The 22,250-nt window shown below is 47.8% G+C and overlaps 1 protein-coding gene across 1 annotated transcript; it reads right to left on the bottom strand.

Annotated features, from left to right (window-relative positions):
• Positions 1 to 12,894: 12,894 nt before the first annotated feature.
• LOC136473067 (uncharacterized) lies at positions 12,895 to 14,534 on the bottom strand. Its single transcript, XM_066470764.1, has 4 exons — positions 14,332 to 14,534; positions 14,064 to 14,262; positions 13,843 to 13,989; positions 12,895 to 13,757 (listed from the first exon to the last, which is right to left on the bottom strand). Exons 1-4 carry the CDS (start codon positions 14,407 to 14,409, stop codon positions 13,195 to 13,197), a joined length of 987 nt encoding a protein of 328 aa, XP_066326861.1. The 5' UTR covers positions 14,410 to 14,534; the 3' UTR covers positions 12,895 to 13,194.
• Positions 14,535 to 22,250: the final 7,716 nt, after the last annotated feature.

Raw genomic sequence — 22,250 nt, forward strand, 5'->3', positions numbered from 1 at the left:
TGCTGGCTTGCTTGTGTGGCTCTTTAGTTAGTCTTTGAGATCACACTAACATAGAGTAGTGTCATAACCTCTTGTGTGAATCAACACTATCTAAACTAGAATTGTGGTAGGTGGCTTGCATTTTGGAGTAGGCTAGCGCAACACTTGCTTCGCCTCATAATTGTCTAACCTTTTGTTAAGTGTTGTTGTAGAAATTTTATTAGGCTATTCACCCCCCTCTAGCCATTAGGACCTTTCAAGTGGTATCAGAGCTGAGGTCACTGTTATTTGAGGCTTAACAACCTTCGGTGTTAAAATGGCTCAAATCAACAACACCAAGAAGCCACCCCAATTTGATGGCACAAATTATCCTTATTGGAAGTCAAAGATGACAACACACATCTAGTCAATCAATAGAAAGGTGTGGAAGGTGGTAGAAAGCAAAATTGAGATTGGTGATCCGGAGGAATCCCACCGCCGTCGAAGAAGTGCTTCTCCAAAACAATGACATTGCTCTAAGTGCCATTCATGATGCAATTGATGAGAAGAACATTTGAGCAAAGTCAAGAATATTGAAATGGCTCATGAGGCATGGAAGAAGTTGGAAGAATCATTTGAGGGCACTCAAGCCGTGAAGGGTGCAAAGGCATACATTCTCAAAGAGAAGTTTGCAAGCTTCAAGATGAAGGAGGATGAGAGTGGCCGGAGATGTTCCATAGGCTTCAAGTGCATATCAATGATCTCAAAGCACTTGGAGAAGAGGTGAAGGACAAGGACTTCTCCCACAAGTTCTTGAGATGCTTACCTTCAAGATTTGGTACATTGGTCACTATTCTATGAGAGTGGTTTGGACACCATGACACCAAACCAATGTGTTGGGAGATATATATGACCGATGATACATATAGAGATGATGATGAGAAGGAAGAAAAGAAGGAGAAGAAAGATGAGAAGGATAGAAGAAAGCTGTGGCATTCAAAGCCACATCATCCAAGGGCAAAGCAAAGCAAGAAACATCAAGTGAAGAAGATGAATCTTGGAATGATGATGATGATGAGAAGATGGCTCTATTTGTCAAGAGATTTGGCAAGTTCATGGTAAAGAAGGGCTTACCGTGCTAAGAAGAAAGAATCTTCATTCAAGAACAAAGAAGAGTCAAGAAGGTGCTTCAAGTGTGGAAGCAAAGATCATCTTATTGCTCAATGCCCATACAATAGCGACAATGATGATGACAACAAGAAGAACAAGAAGAAGGACAAGAAGGAAAAGAAAGAGAAGAAGGACAAGATGGCATTCAAGAAGAAGAAGGGTGGTTCATATGTAGTCACTTGGGATAGTGATGCTTCCTCAAGTGATGATGATGATGATAGTGATGATAACAAGACCACCAAGAAGAAGGTTCTTGCAAGCTATTGCTATCAATGAGAAGCCTTCTCTCTTCGAATCTTCATCATGCTTCATGGCTAAGGCCACTAAGGTACAATCTTGTGATGATGAAAGTGATGAAGAACATGCTGATGATAATGAACATGAAATGAAAATGATAGTGATAGTGATGATGATGAACCTACTAAGGACGAATTCTTTGATATGCTAGAAGATACTAAAGAACACGTTGACATAAGAGAAGGGAATGCAAGAGCTTGAATAAGGAGGTAGCCTTAGCAAGCCCTTGATGAAGCTCAAAGCAACTCATGAGAAGCTAGAGGTAGCCCATGAAAAGCTTGGCAAGGCTCACAAAAAGCTTGAAAAGCTCATTCCTCTTTGCTTAATGAACAAGATAAAAAGAAGCATGTTGAAACTTGTGATGTAGGTTTGAACTTGTGATATAATTAGGAATCACTATCTATGCCTATTATTGTTGCTACTACTAACCCTTCTTGTAGCACTTCTACTTCTACCTAATCTAGTAGTGATGGTTTCACTTGTGATACCTACACTAGCGGTTGAGAATGAAACCTCAAGAAGGAGGTCACTAAGCTCACTCACAACCTAGCTAAGGCTTATGGTGGTGAGGACCGCTTGCTTATGGCTTGGATAGCCAAAGAGCTTCTCTCTACAAAGAGGGATTGGGCTATACCCCTAAGAAAGGCAAAGCGGCCTTTGCTCCTCACAAGACTAGTTTTGTGAAGAACAATGGTTCGGTTTTGCACTAGTTAGCAAGCAAGTTGGTCACAAAGAGCAAGAATGCAAAAATAAGAAGCAAAAATGCTAATGTATCCTTCATTAAGCTTGATTCATGCTATATGCTTACTAAGGGTACAAATGGTGTAAAGGCTAAGTTCATTGGTAAACCATGGATGGGCTCAAAGAAGAAAAGCCATTTGGGTAGCCAAAGAGCTTAGGTACTAACCTTCAAGGACCCAAGCAAGTTTGGGTACCTAAAAGAATTGATCTTCTTTTGTAGGTCAATTACAAAGCCAGAGGAAGGCATTGGGTTCTTGATAGTGGGTGCACTCAACACATGACCGGTGATGCAAGAATGTTCAACTCAATCAACACCAATGGCAATGATGGTTATGATAGTATCACATTTGGTGATAATGGCAAAGGCAAGGTCAAAGGGCTTGGTAAGATTGCAATATCCAATGACATGAGCATATCCAATGTGTTGCTAGTAGAGAGCTTGAACTTCAATTTGCTATCCGTGGCTCAATTGTGTGATCTTGGATTCAAATGCATATTTGGAGTAGATGATGTAGAGAATCATAAGTGTAGATGGCTCTAACTTTGATCTTCAAAGGCTTTAGATATGAGAATCTATACTTGGTTGATTTCAATGCTAGTGAAGCTAGATTATCTATATGCTTGTTCACTAAGTCTAGCATAGGTTGGTTATGGCATAGAAGGCTTGGTCATATTGGAATGAAACAATTGAATAGATTGATTAAGCATGACTTAGTTAAAGGCTTGAAAGGATGTTGTGTTTGAAAAGGATAATCTTTGTAGCTCTTGTCAAGCCGGCAAACAAGTTGGAAACACCCATCCTAAGAAAAGCATGATGAGCACTAGTAAAGCATTTGAGTTATTGCACATGGATTTAGTTTGGGCCAACACAATACACTAGCATCGGTGGAAATAAATATGGCTTTTGTGATAGTGGATGACTACACTAGATACACATGGGTATTCTTTCTAGTGGACAAAAGTGATGTATTTGCAACATTCAAATCATTTGTCAAAGGCATTCACAATGAGTTTGAAACAACCATCAAGAGAGTTAGAAGTGACAATGGTAGTGAGTTCAAGAACTACTAGAATTGATGAGTTATGTGATGAATTTGGAATTAGACATCAATTCTCGGCCAAGTACACTCCACAATCAAATAGCCTTGTTGAGAGGAAAGAATAGAAACACTCATTGATATGGCAAGGTCTATGCTTAGTGAGTACAATGTGAGTCAATCTTTTGGGCCGAAGCTATCAACACGGCTTGCTATTGTAGCAACTGCCTCTATTGTCACCGATTGAAAGAGAAGACACCATATGAGCTCTTGAATGGTAGAAAGCCCAACATTGCATATTTTCAGGTCTTTGGTTGCAAATGCTATATCTTGAAGAAAGGCACTAGATTGGGCAAGTTTGACAAGAAATGTGATGAAGGATTCCTACTTGGTTATTCCACTACAAGCAAAGCATATAGAGTTTGGAATTTGGATAGTGGTACTCTTGAGGAAGTTCATGATGTTGAATTTGATGAAACCAAGGGTTCACAAGTAAGAGAATGAGAACTTGGAAGATGTTAGAGGCATTCATCTTTCAAATGCCATGAAGAATATGGATAGTTGGTGAATTGAGGCCTAGGCAAGTGAATGATGATGAAGATGATCAAGTGCAAGTGCTCGCTAACTCAAATGAGCAAGATGATACAATCAAGTTAGTGCAAGTGACTCTCATAATAATAAACAAGATCAAGTGGCTAGTACATCATCTCAACCAAATGATCAAGCAAGTGCAAGCAATCAAGTTACCAATCCTCCAACCAACCAAGTATTGCAAGAGATCATCCTTTGGACACTATAATTGGAGATATTTCAAGAGGTGTGACAAACAAGATCAAGATTGGCATCATTTTGTGAACACTTCTCATTTGTGTCATCCATTGAACCAAAGAAGATAGATGAAGCTTTGAAGGATGTTGATTGGGTCAATGCTATGCATGAAGAGCTAAACAACTTCACAAGAAATGAAGTTTGGGAAATGGTAGAGAGACCAAAGGGACACAATGTGATAGGAACCAAATGGGTCTTTAGAAACAAGCAAGATCAAGATGGGATAGTAGTAAGAAACAAAGCAAGATTGGTAGCACAAGGCTATACACAAGTTGAAGGTCTTGACTTTGGAGAAACATATGCCCCCGGTTGCTAGATTGGAAGCAATAAGAATCTTGCTAGCCTATGCTTATGCTCACAACATCAAGCTCTATCAAATGGATGTTAAGAGTGCGTTTCTCAATGGTTATATCAATGAAGAAGTATATGTTGAGCAATCTCCCAGTTTTGAAAATGACAAGAAGCCCAACCATGTGTACAAGTTGAAGAAGGTATTGTATGGCTTAAAGCAAGCACCTAGAGCATGGTATAAGAGATTGAGAGATTTCCTACTCTCTAAAGGGTTCACCATGGGCAAGGTTGACACCACTCTATTCATCAAAAAGATTGGAAAAGATCTATTTGTTTTGCAAATCTATGTTGATGATATCATATTTGGATCAACCAATCAAAAATTTTGTGATGAGTTTGGAAAGATGATGGCTAATGAGTTTGAAATGTCCATGATTGGAGAATTGAGTTACTTCCTTGGTCTTCAAATCAAGCAATTGAAGAATGGTACATTTGTGAGTCAAGGCAAGTACATCAAGGACATGATCAAGAAGTTTGGCATGATTGATAGCAAGTCATTAGCACACCAATGGGAACCAATAGCAACTTGGATAGTGATGCAAGTGGAAATATGGTGGATCAAAAGTTGTATCGGTCTATGATTGGAAGCCTACTCTATGTGACCGCATCAAGGCTGGATGTCATGTTTAGTGTATGCATGTGTGCAAGATTTTAAGCCTCACCAAGAGAAAATCATTTGAAGGCTACAAAGAGAATATTGAGGTACTTGAAGCATACACCAAATGTTGGTTTGTGGTATCCCAAAGAAGTAAAGTTTGAGCTAGTTGGTTACTCTGACTCAGATTATGCGGGATGCAAAGTTGAAAGGAAGAGCACCTCGGGCACATGTCAATTGTTGGGAAGATCACTTGTTTCATGGTCATCAAAGAAGCAAAATAGTGTTGCATTATCAACTGCTGAAGCCAAATACATATCCGCCGGTAGTTGTTGTGCACAAATACTTTGGATGAAGGCCACTGTGGGGGTATTAACCCCTATACCCTTACAGGCTAAGCTTGGGCTGGCCCGGATCGATAGGGTTCAGTCCACCCGAAATATGACGTGCGGCCCAGTTAACCTGATCGGAGTCCCGCACAAGGAATCAAGACGGATTTGGCGACCAAGCAGGATCCTGGTCGGTTAGAATAGGAATCCTTATCCGGCCAGATATGGCAATTGTAACTGACTAGGATTAGTTTCCAGATCTATAACCCTGCCCCCCGGACTATATAAGGCGGGCAGGGGACCCCTCTAAAAAATATCTCTCATTGACATACAGCAATACAAATCAGACGCAGGACGTAGGTATTACGCCTTCTTGGCGGCCGAACCTGGATAAAACCTCGTGTCTGTCTTGCGTCACCGTCTTGTTTGGGGCTTGCGCATCTGTCTGCCGATAATCTACTACCTTGGGCATACCCCTAGGTAGACTGCCGACTATATTTCGTCGACAGTGGCGCGCCAGGTAGGGGGTGTGCGTACTGCTCTCCAAACAAACAAGATGGTCATCATCTCCGGCTCCATGGCTACGCCCAGCGGCCTCACGTTCACCGTCGGCCAGATCACCTGGACCACCAACTCCGACGACTCCATCGCCATGACCACGGGGGAGGCATGGATTCAGCCTGCGCCGACGACTACTTCACCTGCATCGGCTACGGCTCCGACCACGGTGAACACGGCTCCGACCACGGTGAACACGGCTCCGACCACGGTGAACACGGCTCCGACCACAATGGACCTAGCTCCGACCACGGGACATTTAGGCTCTGACCACGCCTACAGCCACGCCAACAACCCGTCATCCGCTTCCCCGCTACAGAGGGAAGCATATCGACAACACCGACCTGCTCGATTCCGTTGATCGGGTCGGCATCCAACTCGCTGAAACCCTGGCTCTGGTAAGTATGATTCAAACCCAACCTAACGAGTAGGTAACAGCTCTCCACGACAGATCTATCCGACCGGCTCGGACCAGTCGCCCTGTGCGATTTGGAACAGATCTTGTGGTCGTATCAACTCCTGAGGGGCGTTTCGCTCATCGCCGGCCAGACATCGCGACGGGTCTCCGACTCTGCTGAGTACGAAGCCCTGACGGAGAACCACCAGGTCCAGCCTCTACGGCCTGCAAAATGCCGCCTCCGGCTACGCGTATGACCTGCGACACCGCTCGGATCTGTGTCCTGTACACCGATCTCGGCCGAAGCCATGCAACATCGTCAACATGGTCCGGATCGAAGATTATCAGGAAGGATCCGTCCACACAGTCCGGGAAGGTGACTCCAGCTCCTCATCCGGCATCGCGTCCAACGCATCTGTCCACACCGAGCTTCAGCGTCACGAAGATGACGGCGCCCAATACGATCTGGATCTACCAGACCACGCCCCGGGTTTCCCCCAATTTCCGTCTTTCCCGCCAAGACGAGGGGATTTGATCCATGTTGTCAGCAACGACGAGCCGCCAGCAGTTGGCGAAACAGAACAAGAAAAACTGCACGCGAAGCACGCAATATTGACCGGTTTAATCGCCTGGCAAATCGAAGCTGAAGCAGATCAGGAGGCACGACGCATAAGGGTCCAACCGCGTGACCTCAACAATGCTTTCGACAGGGTGGGGGATAAACAAGTCTTCAAGACCCCAAGCGCCAACGTAGCAGTCGCCATGGCGACGATGCAGCGGCTGCCCAACACTCCCGAGACTCAAGTAATCCGTGATGACATACAAGCTTATCTGACGGCTGCTATGGCTCAGACCGCAGAGATGAACCAAGCCCGGGCTCCATCCGTTTCTGTCGAATCAAGCCACAGCCGCCAATACTCAAGTCGCTCACAGCCACTCAACCTACGTGGCTCGCGCGAATAACGACCCATCGGACAACCGTCAAGGCGGGAACGGTGGTCGTGACGGTGGTCGGGACGACAACCGCCGCCGGGAGGATAACCGCTACGACGTTCGAGGCGACAACCGCCGAGATAACCGCGACAATCGCCGTGGTAACCACGGTCGCGGCGCTAATCCAGGTGGCAATCGAGATCGCCGCGATGGCAATAACGATCTCCGCCATTACCTCGGTGGACGTGATTTGCGTGCTCGCATCAACCAGAGAGCCGACGATCGTGCATCCCATGAAAGCTATCGCCGTATGGAGTACGACACCGTCCACGGTCCGCCGGGTCTGAAGCAGTTCACTCCACACCTGCGCCAAGTCATATGGCCCAAGAATTTCAAGCTCGAGAAGCTTCAGAAGTACGACGGCAAAGAAAACCCCGAATTATGGGTCATGCTCTATGAAACCGCGTGCCGATCAGCCATGGCTGACGAGCACGTTATGTCTAACTACTTCCCAGTTGCCGTTGGTCATGCAGGTCACCAATGGCTAGTTAGCTTGCCGGCAAACTCTTTTGACTCTTGGCAGGAACTCAAGCAGGCCTTCATCGACAATTTCATCGCTACTTGTGAACAACCCGGCAACAAGTACGATCTGCAACGGATCCGAGATCGAAAAGACGAACCACTGCGCGAGTACGTTCGGCGTTTTTCGGAGATGCGCATCAAGGTCCCATCAATATCCGACAATGAAGCAATCGAGGCTTTCGTCACCGGCCTCCGCTTCCACGACGCCCTAAGAGACAAGCTCCTCCGGAAAAGACCGGAGTCGGTCACAGCGCTCTTGGCCACCGCTAAGAAATACTGCGGACGCTGACGACGCTAAAAAGATAATCGTCGAAGAAGAAGCGAGGGTCCCACGCTCCGACCACCCCCCACACCGCGATGATTACCGCGGCAACCGTGGTCGGAACGACAATTTTGACCGCCGCAACCAGCGCAACGACTCCCGCGACCACCGTGATCAACGTAATCAGCGGCGCAACCGCCGTGACGATTACAGAAGCAAGCGTGCTCGGGAAGACGATGGCGAGGTCAATACTATGAAAAAGGGCGGAGGACGTCGTAACTACGAGGACGATTACGCCAAGGCATTGAAGGGCCCCTGCCAGCTCCATCCCAAGTCGAACCATACCATGGAGAATTGTCGCGTCCTCAAGACTATCTACACGCGCCAACAGGCTCCGGATATGTCCGACAAGCCTACTGACGTGAGGGAACAGCGCAACGAGGACAACGACGACGACGACGATGCAGATCCTCGTCATAAATACGTCAAGCCGACTGGATCGCGTGCACACCATCATCGGCGGCAAGGTGTCCATTGAGACCAAACGAGAACGCAAGCTGCTCGCCCGCGCCTGCTTGAACGTGGCAAAGAACGACAACCTTCTTACCGATCCGCGGCTTCCTCCGTGGTCTCACCGTGAAATCTACTTCAGCAGGAAGGACCAATGGGCCGCCATACCCGAGCCAGGGCGTTTTCCCCTGGTCCTCGATCCTTGTATCAACAAGGTTCAGTTCGACAGGGTACTGATCGACGGCGGCAGCTCCATTGATATACTGTTCAAGAACAGCCTGCCCGCTCTGAAAATAGCCCAGGCGGACCTGAAGCCATACGAGGCACAGTTCTGGGGCGTTCTCCCCGGACAGAGCTCCACACCTCTCGGGCAGATCACGCTACCTGTGCAGTTTGGGACTCCGGACCACTTCCGCACTGACTACGTCAACTTCGTGGTCGCTGATTTCGACGGCACCTACCATGCTATTCTTGGTCGACCGTCGCTCACCAAGTTCATGGCCATACCTCATTACAGGTATCTGGTGCTCAAGATGCCTACTGAGAAAGGAGTTTTAACCCTCAGGGGCAACGTATACGTAGCTTATACCTGCGAGGACGACAGCTTCAAAATAGCAGAGGCCCACGACCATCTCTATTCGCATGGCCGAGACCATGCTCAACGCTAAGAAGACCACGGCCGACCACTTGGAGATCCCAGAGCTCGAGGCTCCGCGCAAGAACATCAGGTGCAAGGAGCACAAGACGATCCAGCTGGTCGAGGGCGATCCCAGCAAAACGGCCCTCATCGGGGCCAACCTGGATCCCAAATAGGAAGACGCGCTCGTCAGGTTCTTGAGGGGCAACGTGGATGTGTTTGCATGGAAACCTTCCGACATGCCCAGGTGTACCTCGGGACTTGATTGAGCACTCCTTGAATGTCAACAGTAAAGCCAAACCAATCAAGCAGAAGCTACGACGGTTCGCTCGCGACAAAAAGGAGGCGATTAGGGTAGAAGTTACACGGCTTTTGGCAGCCGGATTTATCAAAGAAGTGTATCATCCGGAATGGTTAGCCAACCCGATTCTTGTACGCAAAAAGAATAATGAATGGAGAATGTGCGTTGATTACACTGATCTCAACAAACACTGCCCTAAGGACCCCTTTGGCTTGCCTCGCATAGACGAGGTCGTAGATTCAACCGCCGGTTGCGAGCTGCTTTCCTTTCTCGATTGCTACTCTGGTTACCACCAGATCGCTCTCAAAAAGGACGACCAGATCAAGACATCTTTCATCACGCCCTTCGGCGCCTACTGCTACACGACTATGTCGTTCGGGCTCAAAAACGTCGGTGCTACTTACCAACGCGCTATACAGGCCTGCCTCAACGACGAGATAAAAGACGGCCTCGTCGAGGCTTACGTCGACGATGTAGTTGTCAAAACCAAGGAAGCACATACCCTTGTTGACAATCTGGAACTGCACCTTCGTAGCCCTTAATACGTTCCAATGGAAATTAAACCCAAAGAAGTGCATCTTTGGTGTCCCTTCTGGCATACTGCTCGGCAACAGTCGTCAGTTACGACGGCATACGCCCTAACCCGGAGAAAGTCAAAGCCGTCTTAGACATGAAGCCCCCAAAAAAGGTAAAGGATGTCCAGAAGCTCACCGGCTGCATGGCTGCTCTAAGCCGTTTCATATCAAGGTTAGGAGAAAAAGGACTACCATTTTCAAACTGCTCAAATCGTCTGAGAAGTTCGAGTGGTCGGAGGAAGCAGACGCTGCCTTCACGTAGCTGAAACAATACCTTATGTCACCTCTGGTACTTACTGCTCCCAGAGAAGACGAAACTCTCCTGCTTTACATTGCGGCAACCGATCGGGTGGTTTCCACTACAATGGTGGTCGAGCGCGACGAGCCGGGCCACGCCTACAAGGTACAGCGGCCAATCTATTTCATTAGTGAGGTACTCAACGAATCCAAGACCAGGTACCCACAGATTCAGAAACTGCTCTACGCCATACTGATAACATCCCGAAAGTTGAGACATTATTTCGACGGATATCGTGTGGTGGTCATGACCGAGTACCCTTTGGGGGACATCATTCGCAATAAGGATGCGACCGGGTGCATCGTCAAATGGGCAATGGAGCTATGCCCCTTTTCCTTGGAATTTGCAAGCCGTACTACAATCAAGTCTCAGGCACTCGTCGATTTCATCGTCGAGTGGACAGACTTAAGCACGCCTGCTTCTCCGGGATCCGACGAATATTGGACGATGTACTTCGACGGCTCTCTCAATATTGACGGTGCGGGAGCAGGAATTCTTTTCATATCACCATCCAAGGAGCAGCTCCGGTACGTCCTCAGGATTTACTTCCCAGCATCTAATAATGCCGCCGAGTATGAAGCATGCTTGCATGGTCTACGCATTGCGGTTGAGCTTGGAGTTAAACGTCTCTATGTTTACGGAGATTCGGCTTTGGTCATCAACCAACTCAACAAGGACTGGGACACGACCAGTGAAAAGATGGACGCTTATTGCAAATCGATAAGAAAGCTGGAAGGCAGGTTCTATGGCATCGAGTACATACATGTGGTCCGGGACAAGAACCAGGCAGCGGATGCGTTGTCAAAGTTAGGATCATCCCGAGCCAAAATCCCACATGGCGTATTCGTCCAAGACCTGCTCACGCCCTCCATTGAAGACGAAGATTCAACGACCGACAAAGTCTCAGACCAGCAATTAGTGGCTACGGTTCCGGCACCGAGCGCAACCGAGCCGCTTCCGACCACTCATGAGCCAGACTGGAGAACACCTTTCATCAAGTACTTAACAGACGGTAGCGGTTATAGTCGATCGAACAGAAAATGAACGCCTGATGCGTCGTAGTAAGCAGTATCTGCTCGTCGATGGCAAGTTATGGCGCAAAAACGCTAAGGAGGAAATCTTGATGAAGTGTATAACCCAGGAGGAAGGTAAGCATCTCCTAGACCAAATCCACTCTGGCTCCTGCGGCAACCACGTGGCCTCAAGAACACTGGTCGGTAAGGCTTTCCTGAGCAGGGTTCTATTGGCCGTCAGCAGTGGCCGACGCAGAAAAGCTAGTCCGCCGCTGTGAAGGTTGTCAGTTCTTCTCCAAGAGAATCCATGTACCGGCACATGAGATCCAGACTGATTCCAGCCTCTTGGCCCTTCGCATGCTGGGGACTGGACATGATCGGGCCTTTCAAACCAGCTCCTGGGAAATTTACATGCGTCTTCAGTGCTAATTGATAAGTTTTCTAAGTGGATAGAATACATGCCTCTGGTACAGGCATCCTCAGAGAAAGCCGTCACATTCCTCGACCAGGTCATCCACCGTTTCGGCGTGCCCAACAGCATCATTACTGATCTGGGTACTCAGTTCACCGGGAACGCTTTTTGGGACTTCTGCGATGAAAGGAGCATAGTTGTAAAATACGTCTCGGTGGCGCATCCTAGGGCTAATGGACAAGTCGAGCGGGCAAATGGCATGATCTTGGACGCATTGAAAAAGAGGATGTACAGAGAAAACGATAAAGCTCCTGGAAGATGGCTCAAGGAGTTACCAGCCGTTGTCTGGGGCCTCCGAACTCAGCCCAGTCGTAACACTGGCGTCTCACCATACTTTATGGTTTACGGCACTGAAGCAGTCCTCCCACCAGATATAGCTTTCCGATCAGCACGGGTAGAGAACTTCGACGAAGGCAAGGTCGACGAAGTACGGGAGCGAGAAGTCAACAGCGCAGAAGAGAAAAGGCTTGATTCTTGCGTACGCACGGCCAAATACCTTGCTGTTTTGCGCAGGTATTACAACAAGAATGTTAAAGAGCGTTTTTTCATGGTCGGGGACTTAGTCTTGAAGTGGAAGACGAATCCAGGCTGGTGTCCACAAACTCGCAACTCCATGGGAGGGACCCTTCATGATCAAGGAAGTCACACGTCCAACGTCTTACAGGTTAGCTCATCTAGACGGCACGGACGTACCGAACTCATGGCACATCGACAAGCTTAGACGTTTCTATGCTTAACTACTGAGATATGTACTCTACTTGTATTTTCGATTTACTTTACTAAATATAATTATGATTTCTCCGACCACTCTAATGTGTCACTCCAAATTTTATGGTTATTCTAACCTAAGCCAGTACAAGCCGACCACCACTCCTCCTACGGTTTTCGGAGCAGGCCCTGTCTACGGTTTCTCCCAACACGTGCATGGGATCCGCTCCCTACGTTGCGGGTGATCGGTAGGTCCCCCCTGGTTTGGCTTGTCTGCGTTCACGTATGCACAGGTCATAGTACCTCATACTCTGACCACATGCCAGACTAGGGCCGCACAAACTTTTCAGGATGACGTGTCGAGCAAAACGGTACAACTAAACAGAACGTTAACACGTTCCCACTTAGTTACACCAACACAAAATTTCAAGCTTAAAGTACGTTTTGTACAAAACAAACAAGCTTATAATAATATACAGTTACGTTATTACAAGCTTGCCTGAAAAGGCTCAAGTTTACAATAACACAACTATGTCCTCCTTCTACAGCTTTAAGCCTATTACATTGGCTGGTCGGGGCGCATGGCATTTACTGCTCGCCGCCTCTGATGCCCTACTCGAGTCTCGGGGACTCTGGAGCTAGTCAAGCTGAAGGGGATGGCCCCACCGGTGCCTGGCTGGTCGAGACCGCAGGCTTCGTTGGTTGGCTTGTAGCTGATGGCATTTCCAGCTGGCTTGTCGATGGCATACCCTCCATAGGTGCTGTCCCACCTCCGCACAGGTTAATATCGCCAATTATCTTTGACGACAAGTCCAGCTGGGCCGTCCGAAGCTCTTCGGCCTGGTCTGGGTCTATCTCCTTCGGATACCCAGCCTCCAAGCATTTAAGATCGATCAGGGGGTAGTGAGCACGCACCATGCTTAGCACATGGGCACCCGTGTACTCACCCGCCTCCTTCACGAAGTCTTGGAACCATCCCCATGCTTGCTTGCATCTCTCGACCAGTCCGAGCTGAGGTGTCCTTAGCTCTTCCTCTGTGAGCGCCGGGTCGATAAGGTCGAGGACGGGCACAATGCCTGTTGCCATTTCTTGGCACCGCTTGCTCCATGTGTCCCGCTCCTCAGAGGCCTTAAGGCATTGTGCTTTCCAGTCGTCGCGCTCCTTGATCACGGCCTCAAGGTGCCTCTTGGCATTGACTTTCAAAACTGAAAACAGTACAAGACATCAAACGTGATGACACGACAAGGCGATGCGGGCAATTGAACGAGAAAGGTGGTCTGGAGTGCTTACTTTTCAGGTCGTCCTTCATTTTGTTAGTATGGTCTTGGAGTTCCGACTGGCGGCGTGCCAGTTTCTCGTTATCCTCCTTCAGGCGACCACATTCTGCAAGCGCGCGGCTTTTCTCCCCCTGGAGGCGGGACACTTCAGCTTCTAAACCTGCATTACATATATTGCAGTCAAGAACAAAACAACGCAAGTCCTGCACTTGCTAGGATACGGTGAACACTTACTTATTTTCTCCTGCTCTTTGTTTTCGAGCTGACCGACCAGGTTTTGGTTCTGTGTTTCTTGGTTTGTCCTCTCCTGGTCGGCGGCTTCAAGGTGGTGCCGTAGGCGTTCCACTTCAGCCGTCAGCTCCTTATTGGTCGTCATGGTTCCTTCTATCTGGTCGAAGCACCTTTTTCGGTATCTTGCAGTTTTCATCAAGTCCTGCACACAGACAAGCTACGTCAGACAGCTCGACTACACAATAGGGTCAAGGACTAACGCCAAATATACCTGGACTTCAGTCACCAGACGCTTGGCCGCCCGTTCGACTCTTAAGGTCTCTTCGACCTCTGGGATTTCCTCGTGCATGACCCATTCGTCGTTCCGATAGCGCGACACATATACATGTTGTCGCCTATCTTGGGGACGGCCCAGGACTTCTTCTACTTCATCCTCTTTAGCTCCCTGTTCGGAAAGTGGCACTGGTCCGGAGTTCGCAGACTCCACGATCACCAGGGCTTTCCCACAAGCCGTCGCGTCGGCAACTTTGTTTCGGTCAACTTCTGGCTGCTACCCCTCGGCTAGATCCAGCTCCCGTGGTGCTGTGGTATCCGCCTCAGCAGGGTTTGTGCTGGGAGTACTTGTATTCTGCTCGGGGACTGGCGTCTGGTCGTCCGCCTGCTGAGTCCCAGGCGGAGTCCCTGCCATGGGCTCCTCCACGGCTGGTTGCTGAGCAGTTTGTCCAGCCGTTGTCGGAGAGGACGTTCCGCACCCAGTTAGCTGGTCGGGGCTTTCGGTGGACGCCGATCTAATACATTCAGAGACAAATTCAGAAGATAATAGCATCCAATGCAAAATGCAAAGCTTACATCAAAAGTATAGATACTTATAGTTTTGATTTGCGGAAGGATGTGAGGAAGGAACGTCTCCTCGACCGCCCCTGCTCCGCTTGCTCGGCAGTTTCCATCGGGACTTGTTCAACCTTCGGTACGGGCGTCGGAGCTTGATGCGGCATGTTCTCTTCGTTCGTGCTCTGTGTTGCAGTGGTCGGTGCTGTGACCACTGCTGGCACAGAGGAGCCACCCTGCTCTGGCGGTCCCACCTGCCTTCTCCTTTTTCGGGGGACGAGCCGGAAGATGTCCGCATCCTCTGCTTCGTCGTCCGATGGGGGGAAGATGGCTTGACATCGTTTGCTGGCAGCCGGACGCTTGCCAGCGGCTCTGGTCGGGGCATCCTCTACGGTTTCAAGTACCGCCCAGTGAACACCGTCAGGTCCTGGCGCTGGTCTGGGCGGTTGGCCCAGTAGCTTGCGGCCATTCTACACCGGGGGGAGGCGACACAAACACTCCTACCCGGTCACGGCCATTACACTGAGACACACAATGAAGGAAAAGACAGTTATTTCTCGATGCAACATGACTGTACAGTTAAAAGGAGGCGTCATTTACCTTTGGGGGAGGGCGAGCCAGCTTGAAGGCAGTGTTCAATGGCGTTCAGTGCAACGTAATTGGGATCGGCCAGGTTGAACAGCTCTCCAATCCTGGCTTTGATCTCCATCTTGTCGAGCGGCTCCTTTCTGGTCCTCGTCGGATCAGCGCCTCCTTGGTACTCGAAGCCGGGGTGAATCCTTTACTGGCAAGGCTGAATTCTTCGGCTAATGAAGTTGCCGACAACGCTCGGGCCATCAAGCCTTCCCCATGGGATCATCCCGAGCAGTTCGGCGATCTGCTCCAAGTTCTCGGGCCTCTCCGACCAGCTGCTTTTCTTCTCTGGAATCAAGCCCACATCGCACAGAGTGATGGTGTTCGGCTCTTCACGGATGTAGAACCACTTCTTGTACCACTCGTCCAATGAGGTGTTCCAGGGGCAGTGCAGGTATTGAGCCTTCATGCCGTCGCGCAGGTTCAGGTAAACGCCTCCGGCGATCTTCGAGCCACCGCTCCCTTTCTTCCGAAGACAGAATAGGTGGCGAAAGAGGTCGAAATGGGGCTGGAAGCCGCCATAAGCCTCGCAGAGATGGATAAAGGTGGAGACAAGAAGAATCGAGTTGGGATGCAGATTGCAAATCCCAATCTCGTAGTACAAGCAGAGACCCTGAAGGAAAGGGTGCACTGGAATCCCAAAACCCCGTTTGAAGAAATCTTCAAAGACCACAATCTCACCTGGTTGTGGATCGGGGAAGCTTTCTCCTTCCGGTGCACGCCATCCCGCAAGTGCCTTGTTGTGGAGCACTCCCATGGCGACGAGGTCCTCGATGGTCTGCTCGTTGCTCCGCGACTTCCACCATTCTTTTGCCATGACCCTGCCTTTCTTCTGGGCGTCTCTCTTCGCCATTAGCTCGTCCTTGCTAAGTGGGTGGATGCGGGAGACCGAGGGGATTGGTGATGATTTTTGGGGATTAGGGTTCGGCAGGAAGAAGAAGACGGTTGCAGCGGCGGATGACAATGGGGAATGGTATGAGTAACTTACCAGATCTGCATTATATAAAACAAAGAGCACCGTCGCTTCGTCCACCCGAGAATATTGGGAGTCGTGCGCACACGCCGCAGACGGTTGTTCACACAACCTCAAAATCTGCGCCAATAAACGCGCTCCTTCGTTAACAGTGTACACGCCTCTTCGTTGATGGTGTAAGGGGGCCCACACTGACACACCTCAATACAGGTGTCAATCAGACGGAATGATGTCCTACACCTCTTTACTTTTTTGACCAGACGTGTCAGACTGGCCTTGGCAGAGAATAGAGAAAAGTACACAAAATAATAGTACAAGCAGCGCAAGTGATCGTGGACTTGCCCAGACCACTAATGTGCTCGGGGACTGCCCAGACCACTAATGTGCTCGGGGACTGCACAGACCACTACTGTGATTGGATACTACCTAGGGAACTTTTGTGCTCGGGAATCGCTCCGACCACGGCCGTGCTCGGGGACTGTCCCGACCACTGCTTGCATAATGGTTCTCCTTGGCTACATGTGATCTGTACTCACATATAGTTAAGAGACTTTTTTTTAGACCTTGCTACAAGGCTCATACTTTGCCTTCCAGCAAGCTCGGGGACTAAGTGGGCACACTTCACCTTGCGGTGAATGTGTTTGTTTAAATCGACCCCTGTGTTTTGAATGATTACGAGGATTATTAGTATGCTCGGGGACTGCCCCGACCACTGCTTGAATAAAGGTTCTCCTTGGCTACATGTGATTTATACTCACATACAGTTAAGAGACTTTTCTTTTAGACCTTGCTACAAGGCTCATACTTTGCCTTCCAGCAAGCTCGGGGACTAAGTGGGCACACTTCACCTTGCGGTGAACGTGTTTGTTTTTCGACCCCTACGCTTCTGATGTTTCAGGATGCTATATTTCAAGACCACTTACATTTCTTTTCAGAAATACAAGTGGGCACACTTCTCAGGACAGAAATCTTTTTCTTTTTTCTTAAGAGCACCATACATTCTTTGGACAACCTACTTCTCCGGTGATGACGGTGGTCGGAGGCGTCAAGAATTCAAGCCTCGTTTGTCGGAGAAGGTTCAAATGGCGTGTCGCAGCATAATGCATGATGCTCGGGGACTAGCTGTGGGGGTATTAACCCCTATACCCTTACGGCTAAGCTTGGGCTGGCCCGGATCGATAGGTTCAGTCCACCCGAAATATGACGTGCGGCCCAGTTAACCTAATCGGAGTCCCGCACAAGGAATCAAGACAGATTTGGCGACCAAGCAGGATCCTGGTCGGTTAGAATAGGAATCCTTATCCGGCCAGATATGGCAATTGTAACTGACTAGGATTAGTTTCCAGATCTGTAACCCTGCCCCCCGGACTATATAAGGCGGGCAGGGGACCCCTCTAAAAAATATCTCTCATTGACATACAGCAATACAAATCAGACGCAGGACGTAGGTATTACGCCTTCTTGGCGGCCGAACCTGGATAAAATCTCGTGTCTGTCTTGCGTCACCGTCTTGTTTGGGGCTTGCACATCTGTCTGCCGATAATCTACTACCTTGGGCATACCCCTAGGTAGACTGCCGACCATATTTCGTCGACAGCCACTTTGAGTGACTTTGGAATCAAGTTCAAGAAAGTGCCATTGCTATGTGACAATGAGAGTGCAATCAAGCTAACCAACAATCCGGTGCAACATGCAAGAACAAAGCATATTGATGTCCACCACCATTTCATAAGAGATCACCAACAAAAAGAGGACATTTGCATTGAGAGTGTAGGCACCGAAGATCAACTTGCCGATATATTCACCAAGCCATTGGATGAGAAAAGGTTTTGCAAGCTAAGGAATGAGTTGAACATATTGGACTTCTCAAATATGTGTTGATGCACCCCGACTCATATGACATGCCTCTCCTTCGAGCATCCCAAGGTAAAAGTTGATTGGCATGACATACATCCTTGCTAAGGACATGTTTAGTGCATCTAGTCATATTTTCAATCCTATTAGGAACTTTCAAATGGTTCTATTTTTGGCTCATTCATGAAAATCAAATGATTTTGATGTCTATATGGTATCACTATTGCTTCTATGTTTGACTTGATCTAGTGATGGCATATAACATGTTTATGGGCTTGTAAACCTAATGTTTAATCTAGAATATGAGCTCTAAGTGTTTAACTCAACATGGTACAAGATAACCCTTATTTGGAGGTGTGAAGAAGCTTGTCCTTGGATCAAACCGAGTTAAATATCTTTGGTAAATGATCTAGACTAGACCAAATTTGGGAAAATGACCCTCACCCCATTGATTGACATTGATAATCTCGACCCTACAAGTAATTCTATTTAGAACCTTTGTGGTCATTGATGACAAAAGGGGAGAGAAACAAAGATAAATGGGATAAGGGGAGAGACAAACAAAGATAAGAGGAAGAGAAACAAACATAAAGATATCTAGATATATGACATAGGGAGAGAGATATGAAAAAGGAAAGATCAACTAAAAGTTTGAGCACACAAGTAGGGGGAGCAAGCTCATGAACTTGTATGATGCATTTGAAGTGTATTTCATATGTTTGCTTGCATGGCACAAGTATTAAATTTAAACATCCATGCTTGTGTGATGAAGGTTAGTTGTAAGATTGAATGATGAAATGAAATCACTAGATAACTTTCATTCCCAAGTAAAGTCTTTACAAGTGGTATCTTTTCAAAATATGTTTCCAAGTAATATTGAGCTAACCATGGTGCTAAGGATGGTATATTGGTGCACTCCAATTGGTATCATGCTTCAAAGGTCCATCTTTTATACCTTAGCATCATATGGTAGACATTGACTCCTACATTTCCTATCTAAGCATATGTGCAAGCTATAATCCAAACTCTTAGCACATATATAGGGGGAGCAATTGCTACCATTTAGGGTTCATAAAACTTGTCCATATCCTTTTACAAATGGTAAATATGCTTGAGCAAGCAACATAGATTCAATTGAATTTCAATTCATATCTTTGTATAAGGGTTGTCATCAATTACCAAAAAGGGGGAGATTGAAAGCTCTAGTTTGGTTTTAGTGAATTGATGAAACCCTAAGTGCTAACCTAGTTTATCAAGTGATTATGAGATAGGTAGCACACTTCAAGTAGAGAAGCTTATGAAGATCATATCATGACAATGGTGACGGCATGGCGATGATCAAGGGCTTAAACTTGAAAAGAAGGAAGAAAAAAACAAAAAAGTTCAAGGCAAAGGTATAAACCAAAGGAGCTATTTTGTTTTTGTGATCAAGACACTTAGAGAGTTTGATAGCCATACTATTAAGAGTGGTGAAACTCATATCGAAATACGGTTATCAAAGTGCCACTAGATGCTCTAACTCATTGCATATGCATTTAGGATCTAGTGGAGTGCTAATACCCTTGAAAAATGTTTGTGAAAATATGCTAACACATGTGCACAAGATGATACACTTGGTGGTTAGCACACTTGAGCAAGGGTGAAGAGAATGGAGGTGATGCCAGCGTCGGTCAAGTGACCGGACGCTGGATCCAAAAGCACCGGACGCTGACTGCCTGCGTCCGGTCGCGTTGACTGGTGGTACAGAGGCTAGGGTTTACCACCAGACGCTGGGCTATGTCCGGTCGAGGTGGACCGGATGCGTCTAATCGAGGAAAACCAGGTTTCGACCCTTACTGTACTCGACCGGACGCTGAGGCTCCAGCGTCCGGTCAGTTTTGTCGGAGCGTCCGGTCAACTTCATAGCCGTTGGAATCTGACGAACAGCGTTTGAAGCTGGTGACACGTGGCGTCCATCAGTGGACCGGACGCTGAGGCCAGGGTCTGGTCAGAGTGCAGTGTGCCCAGTGAAGGGGTACAATGGCTCTATTTTGTGGGGGCTTCTATTTAAGCCCCATGGCCGGCTGTGGCTCATATCTTTGGCCATTTTCATTGACATAGCAACCTTGTGAGTCTAGCCAAAGTCCTCCTACTCATCTCTATCATTGATTCATCATCATAGTGAGATTGGGAGTGATCCAAGTGCATTGCTTGAGTGATTGCATCTAGAGGCACTTGGTGTTTGTGTTTCGCTACAGATTTTGCTTGTTACTCTTAGTGGTTGCCACCACCTAGATGGCTTGGAGCAGCGAGGATCGTTGAGCGGAGGGTGGTGATTGTCTCCGGCTCCGATTGTGGTGATTGGGAGGGGTTCTTGACCTTGTCCCCGGTGGAGAGCCAAAAGGTACTCTAGTGAATTGCTCATGGCTTATGTGATCCTCATCTTGTGTTGGTTGTATGGCACCCTATTGAGGGTTTGGTGTGTGAAGCCAATTAGCGCGTGAACCTCCAAGTGAGTGAATCACCACAACGAGGAGTAGCTTGCCGGCAAGCAAGTGAACCTCGGTAAAAATCATTGTGTTCATCCTTTGATTCCGAGGTGATTGGTCTCCATTGTTATTCATCCTTATGATTGATTGGTTCACTCCTCTACACGGTGGTATAACTATCTTGATCACTCTCTTTACATTATCGCAAACTAGTTGATAGGCTCTTTAGTGTAACTAGTTGTGAGAGCTTGCTTGGTTGGTTGGTGTGGCTCTTTAGTTAGTCTTTGAGAGCACACTAACATAGAGTAGTGTCATACCTCTTGTGTGAATCGACACTATCTAAACTAGAATTGTGGTAGGTGGCTTGCATTTTGAGTAGGCTAGCGCAACACTTGCTTCGCCTCATAATTGTCTAACCTTTTGTTAAGTGTTGTTGTAGAAATTTTTATTAGGCTATTCACCCCCCCTCTAGCCATTAGGACCTTTCAACCGTGCGCCGCCAACTGCGAGAAAGACAACAATATGTGGTTAGAAATCATGCAGAATTGAGCACGGCTAGATTAGACAAATGGTGCAGACTTACATATGTCTTTGCATACTTACTGAGGCTGGCGCTGCCCTGATGGTGAGGGGCACCTGGCATCAGCGCTCGCTGATCACTTTTCTCCTGGTGCTCCTTCTGCCAATCTGCATCCAGCCATTTGTCCACTATAGCAGCCCAGCAATCAGGGTGGGTGGCGCACCAGCTTGGAATCGCCTACAAGCCATCAGAAGATCAAATTAGGCATAGTTAATCTCAAAATAAATCAACAGGAGATGTTTTCTATTTACCTATAGGTACTGCTCCCTTGTCAGAATCTATGTCTGTCTCCTCGCCTGTGTTTTGTTGATTCTTCTCTTACGGTAGGTGGCGTTGTAGTCAATGTGCGCCTGGAGGCAGGCCTCGTAATATAAGTCTGAGACACGCCTTTTACAGGAAGCGTAAGCCACCTGATACGCCCTTGCCTCCTGGCCCGGCTGGCATCTAAAGAAGTCCTGCATAAAGACATGAGGTATCCATTATTTTATTTGAAGAATGTCCAATGAATGTAATGAATGCAATGAATTGAGGCTTACCCATAACTCCGAAATCACCCGATCCGCCAAGTTTCTGTGCGGAGCATTGGTGGCGACGAGGGCATAGTGGTCGAACAAGGGTACCTCTGGGTCCTCATCCTCTGACGTCCACACTAGGCCAGGGAAGTGTTCCCTACATAGAAGTCCTAGGATCCCATTGACATTGTGAGCCGGGACCCCCTCCTCCACAAGCATCTAGTTCCTACACAAGTGATCCCATTGACATTAGCTCTTATTATGATTTTTCAACATATCAAATGAAGAACATATGAAGTTACTTACTTATCCCCCTCAGGTGCAATCAGTGGGTGGCGTTCG

This window comes from Miscanthus floridulus, chromosome 8 (genome assembly GCF_019320115.1).
Source record: "Miscanthus floridulus cultivar M001 chromosome 8, ASM1932011v1, whole genome shotgun sequence".
Lineage (NCBI taxonomy): Eukaryota > Viridiplantae > Streptophyta > Magnoliopsida > Poales > Poaceae > Miscanthus > Miscanthus floridulus.